General features: G+C 44.1%; 2 protein-coding genes across 2 annotated transcripts in view; one reads left to right on the top strand and one right to left on the bottom strand.

The window, feature by feature from the left end:
* AGXT2 (alanine--glyoxylate aminotransferase 2) overlaps positions 1–8,513 on the top strand; it is a 43,552-nt gene extending 35,039 nt beyond the window's left edge. The window contains exons 13-14 of the mRNA XM_065905589.1: positions 592–690; positions 6,652–8,513. Coding sequence (XP_065761661.1) covers positions 592–690; positions 6,652–6,759 — 207 coding nt within the window. The 3' untranslated portion in view covers positions 6,760–8,513. The remainder of the gene's footprint in view (positions 1–591; positions 691–6,651) is intronic.
* A 15,799-nt stretch (positions 8,514–24,312) lies between these two features.
* The window catches only part of DNAJC21 (DnaJ heat shock protein family (Hsp40) member C21), a 33,222-nt gene continuing 31,722 nt past the window's right edge, over positions 24,313–25,812 (bottom strand). Inside the window, exon 13 of the transcript XR_010659025.1 lies at positions 24,313–25,801. The gene's annotated coding sequence lies outside the window, so the exon portion shown is untranslated. The remainder of the gene's footprint in view (positions 25,802–25,812) is intronic.

Genomic DNA, 25,812 nt, shown 5'->3' with positions numbered 1-25,812 from the left:
GACCTGAAACAACCTCTGGGTCTCCAGAGAGCTTACCTCTCCTGACCCTGGAGTATTAAGTCTTGGGTGTAAAAGAGCAAATTCCACAAGGAGGGAAGACGAGGACACAGGGCCCCACTGTGGCTGCCCAGGCTGTGCTGTGGCTCAGAGAGAGCTTGGGCTTTCGTGCCCTTGTGCAACTTCTGAGCCATTTCCTGGACTCCGAAACGAACTTTTTACAGGGACAAAACCAAGTGAAGAGTTGAGGACAATTTCCACATAAATAAAACAGGCTCCAAATATAGCTATGACAGAATCAACCTCCTGGGGTAACCACCTGCAACGCCAAGATGCACTGGCGATCTGCATTCAACTTCATCTTGTCTTTGGGAATCTGGGATGAATTGGGATAAAAAACAAATATTTTTAATAACGCCGCCCCCCAAAATAAATCTGATCCGGAAATTAACAGCTTTGTTCAATTACAGGGGGAGAGAGATTGAGAGGGAGAGTAGAGCATTGATTGCTTGAGTTGCTTTTAATTTCTCTTAGAAATAGTGTGTTGAATTGTTCAAACGTCAAACATAAAATATTTTTTAAATGTATTTACAGGTGAGCCACCAGCCTCTTCCCCGTGAAGAGGTAAATCAAATCCACCACGACTGCAAATGCATGGGGCTTCTGATTGGCAGAGGCGGCCTTTTCTCTCAGGTAAGAAAAAGGCTGGTCTTTACCTGTCAGTTTAGGTGGGCATCTCCTAATGCCCCAGTGCTGGTCCCTTTCCTTGGCGCCTGTGAGAGGGGAACCCAGTTCCACTCGTCTAGGCTTCACTGCTCGGTGCTGTGTTTAGTCACTCGGTCGTGTCTGACTCTTTGTGACCACCAGACTCCTCTGTCCACGGAATTCTCCAGGCAAAAATACTGGAGTGGATTGCCATGAGCTCCTCCAGGGGGTCTTCCCAAGCCAGGGATTGAACCCCGGTCTCCTACATTGCAGGCAGATTCTTTATCATCTGAGCCACCAGGGAAGCCCAGCCTTCACAGCTCAGATATTTTCAAAAGAAAGGGACAGTGATGCCTTTGGGCCACTAGGGGGCGCCATGCTAAATGGTTTGGTTCCCGCGGTTCTGCGGGGAACGGACACAGAGGCCAGTCTAAGGTGGCAGAAACGGACTGCGCTGACAAACCAGACTTACAGGATGGCTTATAATAGTGTCATAACGGTGCATAATAGTGTCAGAATAGTGCATAAACAGCTTGTCTCATGTATGAATTAGCTCTAGCCTCTGGAAGAGCAATCCCGGTCGTTTTGAACTCAGTGCTGGACTCTAGCCCTGTGAATCCCAAGTCTACCAAGCTTTAGTGGCCGCTGCGGCCAGGAGCAATGCCACAGGGCTGGCAGGCCCAGGTGACCCTCGGAGGAGGTGGGGGGCCACCCTGCCTGCATCCCTGATGAAGAACTCAGAAGCAGCCACTCCGGGTGCCCTTCACCCTCAGGCTGGGAAAGGCAGAGAGCGAGCTCTTCCTGGCCCAAACTCCTGGAAAAGCCAAGCGCAGCCCTGCAGTCCGGACCTGGTGTGGCCTTGCTGTGGGCAGGGGCAGCTACTGCTATAAAGTGAGCTGCCCGCTCCATCTCTCACATCCCAGGACCCTCTCCAGGAATTAGCTCCCGGACAGAGATTTAAGAATTTAGGGTCACGCCTGTTCCTCCCCTAAGTTGTCCTTGGCCTTTGGCCTCCTTTCCCATTTCAAACAGGGGTCATCCTTCCTAGTTTCTCTGCTCTGTTGCTGCCCCTCAGTCTATTTCAGCAAGTACTCTTGACTGATGCTTCTAAAAGAAAATGGAAGCTATTAGGCAAGGTCCCTGCAGATGCTCCTCTGTCTGGGAGCCATTTCCCACCTCCTTTCCTAAAGGTTAGGGAGACCGAGTCGTCTCACCTGTTCAGATCTGGATCTGCCACCTGTACTCTGGACCCTCCTCACTCCTTCCACTTAAGGAAACAGGTCTGGGTCCTCTTATTTCTGCAGCTTTTCCTCAGCTTCCCATCAGCTTGTAAACAAAGAAACTGAAAACTCTCCCAGCCCAAACCAAACCATAGCAAACAAAACCAGAGGAGCACTTTTGCTGGGAAATGCTGAGTTTTGTCTAGTCCTGGTCCCAGATATTTTTCCATATGAATCAGACAGAGCAAAGTAATGATTCAAAGTCCCAAGATGGGTTACTTATGAAGATAGAAAACAATTCATTGTTTACTTGCCTAGTTATTCCTTAGGTACCTGGCACACACGTAAGTGCTGAGGAGCCACTGGTAGGCTGGATACAAAAGCTACAATGATAAATAAGATCTAGCCTTCCCTCCATGGAGCTGGCAGAGGAGAAAGACACAAATAGAAAATTATAATACAATATAGTAAGCTTGCCATAACCATAAAACAGGATCGTATAGAAGGAAAGAGAAGAGACTCCTGGGTCAGCTTTTCTAGGTAGGCTGAGCCTTAAACAGTGATAAACTCTCAAAGCACACACAGAAATATGACAGTGTGTGAAGAGCTACACACACACACACACACACACACACACACACACACATATCTTGGGGCTGGAGCAGGAGTTTGGAGGCTGTGAGTGGTAAAGATGAGAAGCCTGGCTACTTTTCAGACACTGTTCGAAAATACTTTGCATATGTTGGTTCATTTAATCCTCTCAGCACACATATGAAATAAGTAGTATTATCCTTATTTTACAGATGAAGGAAAGGAGGCACAGAGAGGTTAAGTAAGTTGCCCACGTTGCACAGCTAGGAAGTTGCCCAAGTCACTCAGGATCCAGACTCAGGCAGCCTGATTTCTGAGTCTGTCCTCTGAGGAAGGTAAAGCTGAGGGGACATGACTGGAGGCAGGGAGAGCAGGTGGGGGCTGATGATTTTGTTTGATCTTGAATAGCAGCAGTAGCAATAGAGGAGACACTGAGAGAGCAGTAGGGTAGGAAAATGCACAGGGCTTGGGTATGATGGAAGGGGAGCGTCAAGGATGACTCCCTCGTGTCTAACTTGGATTAGGGAGTGTGAGGATGAGTGCAGCTTCGGACTTGGTCCCTTTGCTTCTTAGACAAGTCTGTAGATCAGAGGAAAACATCAAGGCGAGGATCACAATTTGGAGGTCATCAACATAGAAGTGGGGAGCAGAGGAGATCTCCTGGGAAGGGAGTCTGGATGTGAAATGCAGAGAGGTGAGGAGAGACACAGGGGTCATGTCAGCATTTAAAGGGCAGGTGGAATAAGAGGTTCCCAGATGACAGAGAGGGGCTTCCCTGGTGGTCCAGTGCTAAGAGTCCTCACTCGGTGCAGGGGGCCTGCGGTTCGATCCTTGGTCAGGAAACTAGATGCCACAACGAAGACCTGGCACAACCACAGAAATAAATATTTAGAAAACAACAGCAGGCAGAGAGCTGTGATGCGAGTGAGAAGTCATAGAAGCAAGAGTGGAGAGGCTTGGGAAGGGGGAGGGATTGGAATGCTAAATGCAGATGAGAAGACCAGAAAGGATAAGGGCTGGAATGTGCTCATTGGGATTCTGCACTCAGCAAGTGACCAGTAGTTTTAGTTAGAGTGGAGTCAGAAGGCTGGTGGGACAGAAACCAGACTGCACTGAGTTGAGATGTGAATAGAGGGAAGGAAGAGTGAAAGATAATGGCCAATAGCATCAACCAGACTTTATTTATTAAGTATAAAAAAAGGAAGGAGAGTATTTGTATGGTAGCTAGAAGGGACCAGGAAGGTCAACACGTTTTTATTTGTGGCTCCAGTACTCTTGCCTGGCCCCTTCATGGGTCACTGCCTTGTCATGGTGAAGGGGCCTGTGAACTCAATGAAGCTATGAGTCATGCCGTGCGAGGCCACCCAAGACAGATGGGTCATAGTAGAGAGTTCTGACAAAATGTGATCTACTGGAGGAGAGAATGGCAAATCACCCCAGGATACTTGCTGTGAGAAACTCATGAACTATATAAAAGGCCAAAAAGATATGACACCAAAAGATAAGTCCCCCAGGTCTGACATTGTCCAATATGCTACTGGGAAAGAGCAAAGGTTCAGTGTTATGCGAACCAAGAACTTCCAGATGTCCAAAGTGGGTTTAGAAAATGAGGAGGAACTAGAGATCAAATTGTCAACATTCACTGTATTATAGAGAAAGCAAGGGAATTTCAGAAAAATATCTGTCTCTGTTTCATTGACTACACTAAAGCCTTTGACTGTGTGGATTGTGACAAACTGTGGAAAGCTCTTAGAGAGATGGGAATACCAGACCATCCTACCCATCTCCTGTATGCAAGTCAAGAAGCAACAGTTAGAATCCTACATGGAACAACAGCTTGTTTCAAGATTGAGAAAGGGGTACGACACAACTGTCTGCTGTCACCCTGTTTATTTAATCTATACGCTGAGTACATCATGAGAAATGCTGGGCTGGATGAGTTACAAGCTGGAAATCAGAATAGGTGGGAGGAATATCAACATCAGATATGCAGACAATACCACTCTAATGTTAGAAGGCAAAGAGGAACTAAAGAATATCTTGATGAGGGTGAAGGAGGAGCATGAAAGAGCCAGCTTTAGACTAAATATTTTTTAAAAACTCAGATAGTGGCATTTGGCCTTATTACTACATAGAAAATAGAAGGGGAAAAGGTGGAAGTAGTGACAGATTTCCTCTTCTTTGACTCCAAAATTACAGAGAACAGTGACTGCAGCCATGAAATCAGAAGACGATTGCTTCTTGGCAGGAAAGTGTTGACAAACCCTAGTGTATTGAGAGACACCACTCTGCCAACAAAGGTCCATATAGTCAAGGCTGTGGTCTTCCCATGGTCACATACCATTGTGAGGGCTGGACCATAAAGAAGGCAGAATGCCAAAGAATTGATGCCTTCAAACCATGGTGCTGGAGAAGATGCCTGAAAGTCCCTTGGACAGCAAAGAGATCAAACTAGTCACTCTTAAGGAAGATCAACCCTGAATATTCATTGGAAGGACTGATGCTGAAGCTGAAGCTCCAGTATTTTGGTCATCTGATTCGAACAGATGACTCATTGGAAAAATCCCTGTTGTTGGGAAGGAGAAGGGCATCAGAGGATGAGATGGCTGGACAGCATCACTGATGCAATGAACATGAACTTGTGCAGACTCTGGGAGATGGTGAGGGACATAGAGGCCTGGCTTGCTGCAGTTCATGGGGTTGGAAACAGTCGGACACAACTGGGCGACCAAACAACAACAACCACTGTTGCCTGGAGAATCCCACGGATGGGGGATCCTGGCAGGCTACAGTCCATGGGGTCGCAAAGAGTCAGACATGACTGAAGAGACTTGGCTTGCATGCATGCATGCATGTGTGGCTTGGATTTGATTTACAAGAGCTTTAAGGCTGCTTATTTATAGGCTGAGGGGAAGTTGAGGAGGAGGTGAAGATGCAAGTGAATGCTGAGATGTTTCCTGGAGGGGAGGTGAATGGTGTTTCATGGGCCAAAGGCACAGGTGGAAAATTTGGAGTTGAATACTAGAGACAGCTCATTCTCTGAACCTTCAGGCAAGAATATAAGAATGTGTGTGGGAGCAAGCAAATTTACAGAGCCTTCTTGCCTGACAGCATCTGAGAAGCATGAGTCAAGATTGTCTGTGAAATAGAGTAAGGGGTGTAGGAGTTGAGCCAGGGATGACAGAGGACCTGAATATTTAGGGCACCAGCAGAAGCAGGACTCTGCTTTAGTTGGTATGTCAGTCCACCAGTGGTTTGAGTTTCTTTACCGCTTCTCAGCTGTCTGTTGGAGCGAAAGTTCTGTGATAGCTCTGATCGGGGCTGGGACTTTGCCGTGTGGGTACAGCAGCAGAAGGGCAGAAAGGGGCAGGTGAGAGAATGGTTCATATCCTTAATCCTGTGCTCCGAGCTGGGTAAGAAGGGGAGGCAGAGATCTAAGCAGAGTGACAGATCCACAGATCATGGAGGCATGAGGAGACTGCTGAAGTTTCCGTGAGAAAGGCAGAGGCAGTGGGAATCAGAAATTGAAGAATTCCTAGTGAAGATGAGGCTTGTGGGGCTGGCCTGAGATGTGCAGGAATGTGGAGGAGGATCATAGATGAAGTTTCTGGAAGATGTGGCCATCAAAAAACTGAGAAATGGGACTTCCCTGGTGGTCCAGTGGTTAAGACTCCATGCTCCTAATGCAAGGGGCCCAGGTTCAATTCCTGGTCAAGGAATTAGACCCTACATGCTGCAACTAAGACCCAGCACAGCTAAATAAGTAAAATTAAAAAAAGAAAGAAAGAAATGGAGATGCTAGTTTGTTGGGTTGTACACTGGGGCACAGAAGTCAACCTCGGTGGTGGCAGAATTGGAGGGTGGATAGAGGCCTAAGACCTCAGTGGAGGTTGTGCAAGGACCAGGAGGTCAGCAGATGACAAAAATGAAAAGAGGCAGAGAAGATGGTACCAGAACTGTTGAGACTAGAGGATGAATGGCCTGGATACAGCACTGGGTCAAGAGGAGACCAACCCTTGAGGGAAATATAAGGACTGTTATGAAAGCAAGATGTTGGATTCTCAGTCTAGTGCATTTTCTTGAAATCATAGTTTATTCAATGATGACCCTTTGCTCTATTTTTCCTTTGTCTCCTCAGACTTTCCGCATTGCACCCTCAATGTGCATCACTAAACAAGAAGCTGATTTTGCGGTGGAAGTGTTTCGCTCTGCCTTAATTCAACACATGAAGAGAAGAGCTAAATAAAATTTTTAAGAATAAAAACACCACAAGCCTCAAGAACTCCCCACTTATGTTCAGGAGTTAATTTGAGAAATTCTAAGACCACTGGTCTTGGTTGTCAATGGTTGACTGCCTACCAGCCATGTTTGTTAGCAGAGTCCCTATTATCCCCTATTACCTTGAGAAAGCCATCCTGCAGGAAAGTATCTGACTCCCTAGGTCAGAGAATAAATCCTAATTAATCTGGGTTAGTTATGGTAACTTGACTCCCCTCTGTGGTGAATGTTTATACCTGATATGTGACATGATTCCTCCAGGAAAATCTTCTGGTGGAGGCGCCTTTGGGAAAATGTTTCTTCATCCTCTGCTCTTCATCTTCGGAAGAGATGTCTTCTTCTTGCACCAAAGCATCAGATATCAGGGTAGGATGGCTCCAACCACAACAGTCACTTTGTAACCTTGACGACAAAGCTTATTTGCTGAGGTTGGAAGGTAGAGAGAAGCTGAGTTCTTAATGAAGTCAACAGGCCACTGACTTACCCTGTCCTGGAGCCACCTCACCTTCGGGCTCCTTATTATACGAGAAAATAAATCCAATGGACTACACAAGTCTTTTTAATTTTACAATCATAAGCATCCTGAGAAATGAGGCAGAAAACGCCCCACATAGATAACTGTCCTGTCCTTTGACTCCGTTAAAATGTCTATCAGAGTCTTCTTTATCTCCGCTGCCATCATCTTACCCTGGACTAAATTCTCATTACTCCTATTCTTTTAATACTATGTCCGAAATTATTTATAACAAGACTTGTAGCAGTCTACATGTATTTTTATACTTTCTTTTTTTAATATTCATTTCCACTGTGGTTGGTCACAGGATATTGAATATAGACAGTTCCCTGTGCTATACAGTAGGACGTTGTTGTTTATCCATTCTAAATGAAATAGTTTACATCTACAACCCCCAAACTCCTAGGCCATCCGTCTCCCTCCTTGGCTCCCCTTTGGCAACCACAGTCTGTTCTCTATATGTCTAGGAGTCTGTTTTCATAAGTTCCCAAACTTTATCATCATTAGAATGCACATTCATAGCACTTCTTTTCCATACCTGTGCACCACTTGTCTTAAAATGGACTTAATAGGGCTTCCCTGGTGGCTCAGTGGTCAAGATTCCGGCTGCCAATGCTGGAGACACTGTTTGAAGATCCCACGTGCTGCAGAGCAACTCAGTCCATGTGCCACAACTATTCACCCTGTGCCCTAGAGCCTGGGGGCCACGACTACTGAAGCCCAAGCACCCTAGGGCTGTACTCTGAACAAGAGCAGCCGCCACAATGAGAAGCCCGTGCATAGCATCCACAGAGCAGCTCCTGCTCGTCACAACTAGAGAAAAGCCTGTGCAGCGATGAAGACCTAGTACAGCCAAAAATAAATGAGCTTTGTAAATTACTTTTTAAAAAAGATACTGGCCAGCTGAGACCCTCTCCTTAATACAATCAGAAGAAGCTCCATAAAACTGAATGGGAAGTCACTTTCTCAGCCTATCACTCAATGTTTGTTTGAGCTGTGTCCCAGTTTGAAGCGCCGTCCTAATGGTCTACCCCGAAGTGTTTGTTCTACTGAGACATGCTACACCTCCCTGCCAGGTTCGTCTCCCTCAGGCATTGACTTAAAAATGGGCTTCTCTTGCACAAAACCTTCCAGTGGCTCCGCACATTCCTTTAGATAAGATTAAAACCCCTGTAACAAGGAGCTCAATCCTTCTCATAGGCTGTACCCAAACAGAGCAAACACTTTAGAAATGCTCTGTTTGGGCACAGTGGAAAGATGATTGGATTATAGGCCAAATAACCTGAATTCTAAACTCAGTTCTCCCATGAATTGGCTATAGGTGACCTTGGCAAAGCCTTTTCACCTCTTTTTGACCTCCTTTTCCCAGGCATATCAGTACTTGCCCTTCCTATTTTCTAAGTTGTCCTGGGAATCAAGTAAGCTAACAGATGTAAAAGTGCTTGCAAACTAATGAACCAAGCAAATAGCAATTTCTTCTTCCAAACTACATTCCCTTTCTTTCCTTCACAATAAAATCTCCCAAGAGCAGTTTTTTTGTTCCAGTATAATTCCTTGCCTCCTGTCATGCCTCAATTACTAGGACCTCATTCTGGCCTCTTGTTTTTGGGCAGTTGCCTTCTCTAAAGGCCACTAGTGACTTTCGTATGGCCCAAATCTCCTTATGGCCAAAATGTTTCCCTTGAATGTTCTTTCTAAACAACTGCTGCTTCTTGAACTGATTTCCTTAGATTCTGCATTGTGGTCCTTCTATCTCGGATGCCACCTTCTCAGTCTCCCTGGCGACTTCTCCACTACAGGGTTCTGTCCTGGGCCATGTCTTCCTTGCTAGACTCTCTCCCTATCAGCAACTTCATCTACTTGGGAAATTTCCCCTAACTTGACTATACTGATGACTTGCAAATATTCATCCTATAGACTCAACCTGTTTGAAAGTGAAAGTGAAAGCCATGGACTGTAGCCTGCCGGCTCCTCTCTCCATGGAATTCTCCATGGGAGAATATTAGAATGGGTAGCCCTTCCCTTCTCCAGAGGATCTTCCCGGCCCAGGGATCCAACTGGTGTCTCCTGCATTGCAGGTAGATTGTTTACCAACTGAGCCCCAATTCCAAGATTTTAGCTGTCTAGACACCTTCATTTGGATGTTATCAGGACACTTCAAATTCAACATTTCTAACACAAAACACACTTAATTTCTCTCCTACAATGAATTTCTTCTTGATTAATGAAGTTTTTATCTCAGGCGCATCATTTAGGGCATTGTTTTTATCCCAGTTATCTTTTTGCCTTTCACATTGAGACAAGGTGTGACCTGGGCCCCTTTGCAGCAGTGCTACAATGCTTGCACCTGGACACACCTCTCCTCAAGCAACAAAATACAAAGAAACCACACGGGACTAAAAATAACTGCATGCTTGCACAGTTGGGGCAAATTCTGGACAAAAGATAGAAAGAGACCAAAAAGCCCAAATGCCACTTTTGAAAAGCCTGGAACAAAAGCAGTCCTTACTGTGCATGCCCCTTGTACGCAATACCACCTAATGAGTGGGCAGACCACCTAAGCCACCCCTAGACATACTACTTCCCTTACCCCATATAAGGAATAATCTCACCCTCACCTCAGGGAGCGAGCTAGCAAGGGTTGTTTGTCCTCTCACTCCCCTCTGCTGCAGCAGGGGCTCCATTAAAGTCTTGCCTGAATTTCTTGTCTGGCCTCTGATCAATTTCTATTGATTAAGGAGGCCAAGAATCCTCCTTGGTAACAATATAATAATGCTCATAAATACTTTCTTCAATGGTAAGTTTTCCGATATGGCCTACTTATACCAAAACTGCCTTAATTTGGGTCATCATCCTCCCTCCTGAATGATTTCAACTACCTCCTAACTGATATTCTGGACTCCTTCCCAAGCTATTGTCCACATTGATTCAAAGTCAGTTAACCAAAGGATAAATATGATTGCATCTCTCATCTTATGAAGGCTTTGAGGGCTCCTTATTGCCCATGGAACAAAGTCCAAATTCCAACTATCATGGCATTCAAGAGCTTTCACAGTTTGTCCCCTAAGTTTTCAAGCTTCCTTTTTTCTTTCCATGTTATGCATGTTGTTTCTTTGCATCTATAGTTTACTCTACTTGGAACATTCTTCTGTTCTTCTTTGTCAGTGAAAATTAAGGGATTGGGGAGATTGCACAAGAAAGACAACACTTCCTTCTGTGTTCTTCAAAGCCATCCTATTTCCGATATTTCTTTTCTTTCCACATAAAGAAAAAGGGGGAAACATTGAAAATAATGTTTACATCAACCATTTTAGAAATTTAATAAAATATGAAGGGAAAAAAATAAAACACATTTTAAAAAAATACTAATTAAAATTTTTTCTTCATGCTTAGGCCAAGATCCCTGTCATGCAGGACACCCTGTCTTGGAAGAAGGGGCCTGAAGGATTTAATTCATAGAACATATTCCTTGTGGCTTTCTGAATCCCACAGGATCTTGTGCACATCTAGGAGTACACCTGGATAGTCTCCCACCTCCTGGACTTCTTGTAGAGTAAAAGCAGAAATGAAATTCTGAACCGTAGCTTGGTCCTAGGCATCCTTTATTGACCATGAAGTCTGCATGAGTCTATCCAAGTGCTTTGGTCAAGATAAACTGCTCCTCTTTCTTGAAGAGCATTTGGTGATTAAGATGTGTGAGCCATCAGAGGCACCGAGCAAGAAGGGCAAGCATTGTGTCCTTAGAGCAAGTATTCATTTCTTTCACTGGTTTATACACATGATGGATTCCTAATTCTTTCCATCTGGAGCCATGGGTAGGAGTTTAGCACCATCATTTCTTGCCCTTCCATTTTCTGCTCTACCCACAGGAGGTGGGATGTAAGCCAGCTTACATAAGGCAAGAAATCCACATGCTTGCCAACTCCTTTCTATTTCCTTTCTTATTGAAACTGCCTAAAGTGAAGGTAATGAATGCTCAGCTGAAGTAAACTTTTTTCCTCCACAAGGAATATACTGACAGTTAATCATGTGATGAGAATATAATATTAAAATGTTGGCAGCTGTTTAAAACCTTTGAAATGACAGTCCACTCAGGAGGGAGTAATTAAAAAAAAAAAAAACATGAAGCTTTGGTTATACCATTAACAATAATAATTTTAAAGAGATGTAAAATAACACTGATAAACTAGTAATACAGCAATAAACTATGCTCTTCTTTGTGTTTTAATGCTCCATCTTTTATATCAATGTAGTTTTAACTTTCCAGTAATTCAAAATAACCTCCTAAAGTGTCCGTAATCTATGGGAGGACTTGATTCTTCTTCCACCTTTAGATCCCACTTAAATCATCAGCACTGGCCACTTCATCACCACTTCCTGCCAGAGCATCACAGTCGTGTTTCAAAAGTAGGTTTGAAGTTTCCAGGCCCTGTAGCAGCACACTGCTCTGGTTACTTTAAAGCTGAAGCCACATTTCCAACTAAGGGACAAACAGTAAACATAGCACAGCTCTGCGCATTAAAACCAGGCAGAGTCATAGAACACAACACCACAAATGATCTCAGCAAAAACGAAAAGGGCCACCGAATGCACTCAGTAAGAGTGAAGACACAGAACCAAAGGCTCGTCATGCCAACCCCTTTGGGTTTAGTTCAGATAAAGGTAGGCCTGGTCTGACTGGTGACAGACGTAAGGAGTGTTGGCGGAACTGGAAACGTTGTGCTCGTAATCCAGGAGGGAGAACATAGAGATGTCAAGAACGTGATTTCATCAAGAACTGATTGGGGAGGGTCCTTGCAGACAGCAAGCAATGAAAACACAAACTTTTAATTAGATGAGACAAAATGATGTGACGGAGGGAGACTGCACACGTTCTCCATGTGTTTTGTCCTGGGCAAATTAACCTCTCCAAGCTGAAGTTTCCTTGGGTCCAAAAAAGGATAGTATAGTCTAGGCACATGGGACCTTTGGGAGGATTTCAATAAGCAAATACACTGGCAGCTGCTCAATGACTATTAACTCTTTCCTTAGCGTCCCTTTCCTTTTGACACAGAACTTGCTTAGTTGCACTTGGCTGTCACCATCTGAGAAAGATGTCAATGCCTGTGGAGACATCTTACCTCTTAACCAGACTCTAAACTCCTGGTGACCCTGTCTTCTCCATCCTCATATACATTGGGCCTAACGCAGTGCCCCTCGCAGAAAGGCAAAAACTAACACCTAGAGTGCTATGTGCATTTTATCAACAGATGCTACAGTTACCAACAGCTTAAGGCAGCAATTAGCTTATCTGAAATAAACATTTAGCCATCTAATAGGGGCTTGTATGTGTGTATTCAGAAACATAAATTATATATATATTGGTAAATGCATAATATTTAGAAATGTATACATGAATAGGAACAAATAATATATAAAGAAATCTCTATTTAAAAAAAAAAAATATATATATATATATATATACACACATACACACTTAGATCTTGGTAATAAAGCACCAGAGGTAACTTTAGAAAGAAAAGGAAGCCTCCCATGGATGAATTGTGAGACTGTACTATCCACAGGCTTCCCTGGTGGCTCAGATGGTGAGGAATCTGCCTGCAATGTTGAAGACTCATGTTTGATCCCTGGGTCAGGAAGAGCCCCTGGAGAAGGGACTGGTTGCCCACTCCAGTATTCTTACCTGGAGAATCCCATCGACAGAGGAGCCTGGCGGGCTATAGTCCATAGGGTCTCAAAGAGGCAGACATGACTGAAGTGACTGAACACAATATCTGCAGGAGGAATCTAGAGGGTTCTTGGGCACCTCATATTCATCTTCCAAGGGGACTTTAATTCTCTGTACTCTGCTTAGGCCCCCAGTTCACATCCCTGCCTTCTCATTCTCAGTAAGTGATGGTCCTTTATCAGAAAAACACTGAAATTATCCAGCAAGAATTCTGATCACATCACTCTCCTGCTTAATACCTACAGTCTAATGTCCCCCCACTAGTCTGTCTCTGGCTGGCGTCCAGGCCTGGTGGCCCTGCACCTTCCCCTGAATTCTGCATGCCTGTTTTCCCCCCACAATGTCCCCGATCCCTGGGCTGCTTTACCCGGCTCTCTCTGCCGGGAGCCCCCAGGCTTTTTCACCAGCTACCTCTTCCTCAGCCTTCACAGAGTCAGTCATCACATTCACAGTCAGGCCATTTTACATAAAACCTACACCTCAGCACACATCTATTCTTCAGGCTCTTGTAGCTTGAGTTGTTCTTTCTCTTCTGAATTTTCAACTTCTACATGCTTTTTCTTCTTTCTCTCAGCCTAAAAACATACCTCTCTTTCCATTAAAAAAAAAAAAAAAAGTCTTTCAAATGTAGATCTTTTTCCTAAAAAGCTGCTAAGAAAATATCCTGGGCTCTGCTACATCACTCCCTCACTGCCCCTCTCTTAGTACCCCATAGGCTGGCTTCTAAGAAGCTATTCTTGCAAAAGTGACTTACATCCCCTGTGATGGTGAATTTTATGTGGCAACTTGACTGGGCCACTTGGTGCCTAGATAACTTATGAAACGTTATTTCTGGGCATGTCTGTGATGGGGTCCCTGGAAGAGATTTGCATTTGGATTGGTGGGTTGAGTAAAGCAGATGTCCTGCCCAAGGTGGGTGGGCATCACACAATGTACTGAAGACTTGAACAAAATGGTGGGAAAAGATTGGATTTTCCCTCTCGGCCTGACCACTTGTGCTGGGCCATCCATCTCCTCTGTCCTCAGCACACCTGGTTCTCAAGCCTTCAGACCCCAGTGGAAATCTATGCCATCAGCCACTGAGGCTCTCAGGCCTTCAAACTATACCAGCCTGCAGACAATAGACGAGGGAACTTCTCAGTCTCCATAATCACACGAGCCAATGCCTTATAATAAATCTAAATTTGGATAACACATGGATATATAGATATATAGCTATATCTCTCTTTAACTACATAGCTGTGTACATTATTGTACACTTTATGTACACTATACAGTTTATACACATATGCATGTCATTATATACATAGCAATGTATGTGTATGTGTAAATATAACTCCTATTGATTCTGTTTCTCTGAAAAGCCCTAATATAACCTTCTAACTGCCAAACTCAGCCCTCGCCTCACTTAGAATCTCTGCGGCAGCTGAGATCATTGGCATCTTCTCCTATTTTTTCAGTGGTTCCATGACCTTCCAATCTCATATTATCCCTTTGGGCATCCCAGCTGGCACTAGCTGTAAAGAACTCAGATGCCAATGCAGGAGACATAAGAGATGTGGGTTCGATCCCTGGGTTGGGACGATCCCCTCTAGGAGGGCATGGCAGCCCACTCAAGTATTCTTGCCTGGAGAATCCCATGGACAGGAGCCAGGCAGGCTACAGTCCATAGGATTGCGAAGAGTCAGAAATGACTGAAATGACTTGGCATCCAGGCACTATCTCTTTATCCCTTTTCATTCTCATGCATTCGTCTTGGTTCAGTTTGCTCTTTCATGCTGGTGTACCTGCTGGACTTTTATCTTGATCTCTTTCTTCCCCTCTCCATATACTTTCTCTTTGTGATTTCACCCATCACCCATCATGATGGCTTTACTTTCTAGATGCTGATGATTCCCAAGCACATGTCCAGGGCAACCTTCTGGCCTACAGATTCACATCATCGGCAGCATCTTGAACATTTTTGCTAGGTATCTACTGTGTTTTCTTCCTCCCCCTGGAGCACATATGCTCTCCTGGCCTCAGGAGATGTTGACTGTGCCCACTACCTTCTTGCCATGAGAGCCTGGCACCAGTAATCACCATCCCCCAAGTCAGTCTTAACCAAACTTCTGATTCTTGCATGCCCCCCTGCCATCCTTTTGTGCTGCCCCACTCCCCCTAATCGCAGCCTTCTCGCCTCCTCTAACTATCAGCCCATCCCTGACTGCCATGAGTGATTGGGAGTCTCATGGCTGGCCTTTGGCACACTCAGGGCCTTCCTTGTCCTACTCATTGCTCTGTTCCCTTCCTTGTCTCGTTGCCCGGCTTGAAAATCATTACCTCATCCTCACTTATGAAGAGTTAAGCAGCTGGCCTTTCTGTTATCTAACTCCTTCTCTGCTCCAGCTAAAAAGTCCCAACTTACAGGCATTGTTGATTGCCACTTGAGGCAAATTTTTTAAAAGTGAGGAGGTAGGAGGAGAGAGTGAAAATTATGCCAGAAATAAAATGTTTAAAAAAAAATTTTTTTTTTCTTCCTGTGATGATACTGGGGATGGGGAACGTCAGTGTAGTGAGTGAACTCTAGCAGAGCTGTCATTAAAAACCACTCTTCTGCTGGAGCTGGTGTCTAGCTAGTTCCACTCAGCACTGCCAGGTAGTACCAGGACTTGGCACAGGGGCCTGACCCATGCTCTTGGTGGTCCTGTGCCAATTCCACCAACCTGAGCAGGAGAGTCCTCTTTATTCTTGGTAACATCCCTGGAGTCAGCTACTAGACCCTGGGAACCATCTCCAGTAAACTCCCTGTTTCTTTCTTTTTAGCAACATCCTACCCTCCACCCTCTTTTTAGGAGGAGCATTGCTTACCTTCCCAGGAGCATTGGTTTCCTCTACCTGCTCACTTCTTCTCCTACATCTTCTAGCAGAATCTTTAAACCCAGATGCAACTCCTACCTGACTCCTCTAGCTCTTCCAGAGAGACTGTGGGGAAAGGAGGTGGGTTTTGGTGCAAGAAAGCAAGATATATTATCATTCAGTCTTTTTAGTGCAGCAAATACAAGAAATAGTTTAATTTCTGTATTAAAGTTCTAAAGATTCTGACTTTGCCACTCTTGAAAATATCTTTCAGAAATGCATGCCATCTAGGTATGCAATTTAAAAAGAATATATTTGTAAGAAACTAAAAATAGAGCTACCATATGACACTGCAAAGCCACTTCTGGGCATATATCCAGAGAAAAACATGATGCAAAAGGATACATGCACCCTAATATTCACTGCAGCACTGTTTATAATAGCCAAGACATGGAAGCAACCTAAATATCCATCAACAGAGGAATGGATAAAGAAGATGTGGTGCATATATAAAATGGAATATTACTCGGCCATTAAAAAGAATGGAATAATGCCATATGCTGCAACATGGGAGGACCTAGACAGTGTCATGTTGAGTGAAGTCAGTCAGACAGAGAAGGAGAAATAGCTTATGACATCCATTATATGTGGAATCTAAAAAGACATGATGTAAATGAACTTACCAAACAGAAAGAGACTCACAGACTCAGAGAATGAACTTACGGTTCCCAGGGGGAAGGACGGAAGCAAGGGATAGTTAGGGAGTTTGGGATGGACATGTACACACTGTTACATTTAAAATGAATAACCAACAAGGACCTACTGTATAGCACATAACTTTGCTCAATGTTATGTGGCAGCTTGGATTGCAAGGGAGTTTGGGGGAGAAGGATACATGTAGATGTATGGCTGAGTCCCTTCACCTGTTTACCTGAAACTATCACAACATTGGTTAATCAGTTATACTCCAATAAAAAATAAAGTTTTTAAAAAATAAAGGAAAGAAAAAAATTTTTAATAAATAAAAAGAATATATTTTAAAAAGAAGAACAAAGTTGGAGAACTATCCTTTCCTGATTTCTAAACTTACTACAAAAGCTACAGTAATCGAACAGAATGGTAGTAACATAAAGCTGACACAGAGACCAACAGAATATAACAGAGAGCCAAAAGTAAACCCTCACATATATGATCAATTAACTTTTGGCAAGGATGCCAAGACCAGTCAATGAAAAGAGGATAATCTTTTCAACAAATGGTGGGGGTTGCGGGGACGGGTTATCCACAGGCAAAGGAATGAATCTGAATCCTTCCCTTGCAACGCATACAAAAATTAACCCAAGATGAATTGAAGTTAATCAAACCTAAGTGATAAAACTATAAAGCCCTTAGAAGAAAATATAGGTACAAATCTTCAGGACATCAGATATGACAATGATTTCTTGGATAAGACAAGAAAAGAAAACTTCAAAACTTTTGTGCATCAAAGTGCACTGTCAATAGAGTGAAAAGGCAGGCACAAAATGAGATAATATGTTTGTAAAATCTTATATCTAATGAAGGCTAAATATCCAGAATATATATATATATATATTTAAAACTCTTATAATTCAACAACAACAAAATGATTCAGTTCAAAAATGGACAAAAGACTTGAATAGACATTTCTCCAAAGATGAAATACAAATGACTAATAGCACATGAAAAGAATGCTCAACATCATTAGCCATTATGGAAATACAAATCAAAACCACTTATATCAATTAGGATGGCTATTATTTAAAAGAATAAAACAAGTGTTGGCAAGGATATGTCGAGATTGGAACTCCTGTGCACTGCTGTTGGGAATGTTTTCCATTATGGAAAACTGTATGGCAGTTCTGCAAAAAGTTAAACAGGATTACCGCATGAGTCAGCAATTCCACTTTGGGGTGTAGATCCAAAAGAATTGAAAGCAGGAATTTCTAGGATATATTTATACAACCATGTTCATAGCAGTATAATTTACATGGCCAACAGATGGAAACAACTCAGATGTTATCACTGGATGAATGAATAAACAAAATGTGGTACAATGCAATAGTATTCTGCTTTGAAAAGGAAGAAAATTCTGACACACGCTGTAACATGGATGAACCTTGAAAACATTATGCTGACAAGCCAGTCACAAAGGGATAAATACTGTACAAATATTTATATGAGGTACCTAGAGTAGGCAAAGGGTGATAACTTTGGGGGAAGACCTGACTGCATTCTCTCCTGAGGTATGGCTGTGATAATACTGATAGAATTACACTTGCGGTTAATTAAATTTTAAAGAAAATAAGACACTGGGTGTAAGAAGCTGAAGTTTCCATTTGAAAATGGTTCATGGGGTCAAGGCAGAGAGCAGCCTCCACTAGCTGTTTTTGTTCGCCTTTAGCCCTCCAGTGCAGAGTGATTTCAGAGCTGACCCCCAGACGTACAGAGTGGGTTCTAGCCCACCCCAAGTTCCATTGCTTTGCTCTTGAGGGAGCAGATAGTAAGTATCAAACTTACTATGTTGGCAAGTTTGAGGAGGTCAGGGGAAGAAATACTTGTTTTGACTGAGGAGATGTTGGGAAATCTTCATGGAAAAGGAATCATTTAAATAATATTGCTTGAAAACTCAGGCAATAGGCACTCCTGCTCTGGGCCCCCAGTTTTAGAGGTATCCCATTCTGGTTTTCCTTCGGCAAGGCCACTCTCGAGGAGTAAGGAATCCACAAGATCCCAGAATTCCAGAAGGTCGCTGGAGAAGGGGGCAACAGAGGATGTCATCATTGACTCATGGACATGAAAGTGAAAGTCGCTAATCGTGTCTGACTCTTTGCGACCCCATGGACTGTATACAGTCCACGGAATTCTCCAGGCCAGAATACTGGAGTGGATAGCCTATCCCTTCTCCAGCAGATCTTCCCAACCCAGGAATTGAACCGGGATCTCCTGCATTATAGGCAGATTCTTTACTAGCTGAGCTGCCAGGGAAGCCCTAACGGACATGAGTTTGAGCCAACTCCAGGAAATAGTGAAGGACAGGGAAGCCTGGCATGTTGAGTCCCATGGGGTCACAAAGACTCAGACATGACTGATCAACTGAACAACAACTGCCCAAATGGCTCCAAGCTCAAATGCTGGGCGCTTTCCTGGCACAGCAGACTACGTGAGTCAGATACTTGGACATGAGAGCTGGGATATCTACAGGGATACACATGAAGCAGGATGGAGCTGAGGATGAAAAGCAAGGGGGGCAAGAAGTCAGAGGTCAGGTCTTTCCATGCCACCTCATGTTGATAGGAAAGGCAAGGAATCTGAGAACTCAAAGTCTGAACCTGGACTTTTGGGTCCTTATAAGTCATAAGGACCAAGGTAGGAGGATAAAGCATATTTAACTCAATAGTTTGTTAACTTGGTATAATTCTGAAACATTTCAACATATTGTGTGTGGGTGTCCATTTGCTCTCCTCCCCCAGGTCCCAGGAACCTGAGGGGTGTGCCTGGGCTTCAAGTATGACTTGCAGGAAGGGTAGGACTACGAAACGCAGAGAGGAGAGGTTTCAGATGAGTGTGATCAGAGAACAGAGTCCTAGTTTAGCTCCCTCAGGATGTCATTTCTGCAGCTAAATATTGCTAAGTACCTTTGATTGATTTCCAGTATATTCTCGAATCAGTGCTTCCAAACTTTTCAACTCCTCTGGACACTGCCACCCTCAGCACTCCTGCCCATGGTGCCTTCCCGTAGGGGCAGCACCCAGAACTGAGCATGGGGTGGGCAGAGCAAGACTTCACGTTCATGTCTCTGTCCAGCTGCGAACCCACCCTGAGATCAGCAGACATTTCTCTTCACCCAGACTCAATGATGTTGCTGTCCACTCAATATCCACTTCATTTTCACATCTTATGGTTGAGTCATGTTTTCCCCATTCTATTTTGTTCCAGTTATATTCTTAATAAAAGTCTCATTTACCTTTTATCTTTTTTTTTTTTCTAAAATTTATCTGTGAATCTGCCTGGGATGCAGGAGATGTAGCTTTGATCCCTGGGTTAGGAAGATCCCCTCGAGGAGGAAATGGCAACCCACTCCAGTATTCTTGCCTGGGAAATTCCATGGACAGAGGAGTCTGGTGGGCTATCATGGGATTGCAAGAATTGGACACAACTTAGTGACTAAACCACCATCTGTAAACATTTCTCTTGGATCCTGAGTCTGTCTCCTATAAAGCAGGCAAGGGTCTGAGGAAAATATTAAGAAGCTGGTAAATTTCAAATTTCCTTTAAAAAGAAAACCAAATTGGATGCTTCTGTAATCTCAACGCTGCATGATTTCACTTTAGAGGGGTCAGGTGGACACAGGAACTTGTGCCTATCCTGAGCCTGATGGAGAATGTTAGGCTTGCACAAAGGTCATAGTTTTGATTTACAGGAAGTTTGATGGTTCAACTTCTCACCAAGTGTGTATAGAGCCAGTGCGGGTCTGTCTTCTGTTTGAGGGACAGCAGGGCACTCTCATTGGATGACTGTTGCATCAGCAGAGCCGGGACTTGGCTTCACTAAGGGTGCCTGTTGGAACTGGCCCAGCTGCACGCAGAGCCACACAGGGATCGTGCACTTAAAATATCCGACAAGAGGTTTGCTGATGCTGTGCGGTGGTTCCAGCACCATCCTGGGTATGGTGTAGGGCAGAGAAGGAGGACAAGCCCCTCATGGCCCTCAGGAAGCTCATGGTCTACCTGGGACCTAAGACCTGCCAGCAGGACAGCTGTGCGGCAGGCTGAGCACCGACATCTTAGTCCTTGCAATGACCCTTGAGTGAGGAGCCTGTGGTCGGCAGGAGAAAGCACTTCAGGCCTGCAAACGTCTACATTCTCATCCCTGAAAACTGAATATTTCCTCACAAAGCAGAAAGGCCTTTGCAGGAAAGGCCTTTGCAGAGTGACTAAGTTAAGGGTCTTGAGAGGATTATCCTGGATGATCCAGGTGGGCCCAGTGTGGTTGTTTAGTCACTCAGTCATGTCTGTCTCTGCAACCCCATGGACTGCAGCACACCAGGCTCTCTTGTCCATCACCATCTCCTGGAGTTTGTTCAAACTCACGTCCACTGAGTCGGTGATGCCATCCAACCATCTCTTTCTCTGTTGCCCCCTTCTCCCCCTGCCTTCAATCTTTCCCACCATCACAGTCTTTTCTAATGAGTCAGTTCTTCGCATTAGGTGGTCAAAGTATTGGAGCTTCAGTTTCAGCATCAGTCCTTTCAATGAATATTCAGGGTTGACTTCCTTTAGGATTGACTGGTTTGATCTCCTTGTAGCCCAAGGGACTCTCAAGAGTCTTCTCCAACACCACACTTCAAAAGCATGAATTCTTTGGTGCTCAGCCTTCTTTATGGTCCAACTCTCACATCCATACATGACTATTAGAAAAACCATAGCTTTGACTATATGGACCTTTGTCTCTGCTTTTTAATACACTGTCTAGGTTTCTCATAGTTTTTCTTCCAAGGAGCAAGCGTTTTTTAATTTCATGGCTGCAGTCACCATCTGCAATAATTTTGGAGCCAAACAAAATAAAGTCTCTCACTGTTTTCATTGTTTCCCCATCTATTTGCCATGAAATGATGGGACTGGATGCCATGATTCTAGTTTTCTGAATGTTGAATTTTAAGCCACTCTCCTCTTTCACTTTCATCAAGAGGCTCTTTAGTTCCTCTTCACTTTCTGCCATTAGAGTGGTGTCATCTCTGTATCTGAAGTTATTGATATTTCTCCCAGCAATCTTAATTTCAGCTTGTGCTTCATCCAGCCTGGCATTTTACACAAAATACTCTGCATGTAAGTTAAATAAGGAGGGTGACATTATACAGACTTAACATGAGCTCCCTGTTTCTTGGACTATCCAACAGGGTTCTCTGCCAGAATCTTTGCGACCCCATGGACTGTAGACAACCAGGCTCCTCCGTTCATGGAATTCTCCAGACAAGAATATTGGAATGGGTTGCCATGCCGTCTCCAGGGCATCTTCCCGACCCAGGGATCGAACCTGGGTCTCCTGCATTATAGGCGAACTCTTTACCATGAGCCACAACCACTAACTTATGAAATGAGTATTAACCTCTCTACTTTACTTTAAAGGAAACAGGCTCAAAGTTTTGGTGGGGGTATGTCCTAGTTAACAAGCCTTATACATTTGGAGCCAGGGTCTGAACCTATGTGAGTCTAACTTCAAGACTTACAGTCTCTCCACACTGAACTTCTGTTGAAGTGGAAGAAATACCATCTCTGCCTCTTGGTTTTGAGGAAACTCAAAAGGCTCCCTCACATGCCTACTCCAAGGATTCCATTACCCAGGACCTGAGTTAGGTAGGGTCCTTGGGCAGCAGGACTGGGAAGGCCCCAGGAAGGAGGGAGAAGAGACTGGATCCCCTTGGGCCCACCTCCAGCCACGTGAGGGCAGTGAATGCTGGAAGCCAAGGGGGGCCTGGTTTAAAGATACCCCAAGTGGCTCAGTAGTAAAGAATCTGCCTGCCAATGCAGGAGACACAAGAGACACGGGTTTGATCCCTGGGTCAGGAAGATTCCCTGGAGGGGGGCATGGCAACCCACACAGTACTCTTGACTGGAAAATTCCATGGACAGAGGAGCCTGGCGGCTACAGCCCATGGGGTTGTGAAGAGTAGGACATGACTGAGCATGCAAGCACCAGTGGGGGGTGTGGATAGCACTAAGGACATCTCTCTCCAGCAGCACCGCTCTCTCTCAGGCTGACCCAGAACACAGAACACACGTATCTCAGCTAAAGCGTGCAGTCGATGGGCCTGCCCACTTGGGATAAGTTTTCTCCTCAGTCTCCTGGCAGTCACCTGCCATCTGCATTGGCCCTACACTTTCAAAACCCGATTCAAGTTTGGAGAGAAAATATATGCGTGGAGTACTGGCTTTTTAAAAGGATGCCCAGTGCCAAGTGGTGTGGCCCACTTGCCAGAGGCCTCGTCAAACTGTGGGGCTCCCCTGAACCCCAGCAGGCAGGGAACCCCAGCCCAGGACCCTGCTGTCCCTCAGGGAACCCCCCACCCCCAGGGCAGGCATCCTTCTATGGCATTTCTGGCAGAGAGCCCTGACGGACGGTCCCAGAAACAGGGAGCTACATCACAAGAGATGGACTGCACTATTGGATGGAACTGTTGGGAATTCTGCTGAGAAATATGCTGAGACTACTATCACCTCCTACACAGAAGAGTGAGTTACTATTAAATTTGAAAATAACTACCTGAAGAGATAGACTAGTCATATACCACTTTATCTAAATGCTTGGAAATACTATGGCCTTTTCATTTTTGAAATTGCTAGAAACTTTCTCTAAGTGACATTCAAATTATTTATACTGCAAAGGATAATCTGAACCTTTTCTATTTTCAGAAGCCATTTTGTATCTGAAAGGAAGGACATCAATGATGTTGGGGCCCTGACTTATTTTAATGGCAAAGTAATTATCTGTACAAATGTACTGAGTCTTCTGATACCATTAGGATCACTGACCTACAAGACAGCATCCATTGGTGTCAAGCGACCACACTGAAATAGCATAGTTTTAGCTTTAGCCTGTACAAACTTAGTTCTCTTTGAGCCAGAAAGAATTCCAATATATAAACTAGTACTTGAAAAATAAATACACCATTGGATCAATGTAATTATGGATTTCTCCCCAAATTACTCCATTAGATGATTTCAGAAACCAAAGTGAAGTTAAATAAAGCAAGAAAATTATAAAGCAGAAGAGATTACTGAAAGTAAGTAAAAGCTAATAGTTACTGAAGGCCTACTATGTGCCAGGCATAGTGCTCAGTTTTCACCTTTGCAAATCTGCCAAAGGTTGATTTCACCCCTATATTACAGATTTTAAAAGAAAATTAAAAAGACTTAAGTTTAAACACCTTGCTCAAGATCACAGTGCTGTCACTGTAATTTGATCCCAGATCACTCAGAGCTAAGAGCCCACATTCTCACTGTTGCTGAAATCATACCTCTCATATGCTGAAATAAGAATCAACTGGCTATATTCGATATCCTGAGATAAACTACAATGGAAAGCAATATAAAAAAGAAAAAATACATATATAACTGAATCACCTTGCTCTACAGCAGAAATGAACACAGCTTTGTAAATCAACTGTTAGTCACTCAGAAGTGTCTGACTCTCTGCGACCCCACGGACTGTAGCCCACCAGCCTCCTCTGTCTATGGGATCTTCCAGGCAAGAATACTGGAGTGGATAGCCATTCCCTTCTCCAGGGGATCTTCCTGACACAAGGATTGAACTATCTTCAAAAAAAAAAAAAAAAAAAATCAGGACGTGAGTCACCTGCGATAGGAAATACAAAACAACGGAGGCTTCAGTAACGCAGTTTATTTCTCTGGAACGCAGAAACAGGTAGTCTGGGGGCTCGTAGGGTCCCTCAGAGTGTCAAGGACGGAAGCTCTTGACATGCTCCTGTGAGGACTCATGGTCCCAGATGGAAAGCTGGAAGCTCCAGTCATTACCTGTTCATTTAAGCTGGTGGAGGAAGGAATACGGACCTCCCACATCTTTGAGGACACGTTCCCAAAGTTGCTCAGATCACTGGCCAGAACTTACTGACACCTAGCAGCACAAGAGGCTGGGAAGGTAATCCTTAGATTCTAGGTGGCTTGCACCCAGTTAAAAATCAGAATTGTAAGGAGGGAATTGAGAGCGTCAAGTAAGTAACAGCCTCTGCCAGTGAGCTTAAGGAATACACCAGCAATAAAATGTAGACCTGAATCCCTTCATCTCCCCTTTCGTGCAAGTGTATTTTCTGTTAACAAGAAATGGACCACTAATTTGTATTTCTCTGGATATTTGAAGTATTTAACGAAAACATGGTACTAGAGTAATAGACCCTCATTGCCACCACTCAGAATTCAATCAATGCTAACATCTTCCTTCAGATCTTAGTAAGAAGTCTTGGCTCAGATGGGGACCCTTTGTTGCCATGCTCCCAGGTCCTCCCTTTCTGAGGCAACTGCTTTTCTGAATGATGTGTTTTCCACTGATGGTTCTGTATTTTCTCCTTATAAATAACAACAGTACTTAAAAAAAACTACATATAAGTGGCATACATGTCACCTTCTGATATCTTGTTTTCATTCAATATTTTTTTTAAGGGCCAGCCACTGATGCTGGCAAGTTCACTCATTCTAACTGCTCATTTGTCATCTAATTACACATTGTGTAATTTTTTTTCTTGTTCATGGAAATGTAGGGTCCATCTGCAGATTTTCCCAGGCACAAGCAATTCAGCTGTAACCAGCCACTAAGTCTTCTTGTCCACCTGCACATGGGTTCCTTAGAGTGCCGCTTCTCAAGCTGCAAGGAGCCACCCGAGAAGTCGTGTTAACCTCAAACTCACTCAGCAGTTCTGGGGTGGGACCTGGGTGACAGTCCCCGTGCTGTGACTCTGCAGATACTGTGAGCCTCTAAGTCTACCCTGGAGTTGTCAAGTCAGGGCGTACATCTTCCACTGTCATAGACACCATCACTGAAGCAACTGTTCTCATTTCTCCACTCTTACCAACACTTGATCCTGTGAGACTTTTTTTTGCTTTTTGCCCATTTGAACACATGAACGACTAAGTCATATTCCCTGATTATCACTGATAATGATCCTCTTTTCATATTGTTTGACTACTCAAGCGTTTTATGGTCATGTATTTTACCCATTTTTCTAACGCAGCAGTTCCAAGTATGACCTGACGACCTTGGGAGATCCAGGGACGGCCCCCAAGGTCCTTCTTTATCCAATTTCCTGTCCACAGGAGGCTCAATTTTCTTCATATACTTCCACCAAAACATAGAGCATCAGACTGACTGCAGAAGCAGATATGAGAACCCAGCTGTTTTCTGTTAAGCCA

The sequence above is a fragment of the Muntiacus reevesi genome, chromosome 14, assembly GCF_963930625.1.
Source record: "Muntiacus reevesi chromosome 14, mMunRee1.1, whole genome shotgun sequence".
NCBI lineage: Eukaryota > Metazoa > Chordata > Mammalia > Artiodactyla > Cervidae > Muntiacus > Muntiacus reevesi.
The sequence above is the reverse complement of the archived record's forward strand: the minus strand, read 5'-3'. Positions and strand labels throughout refer to the sequence as shown.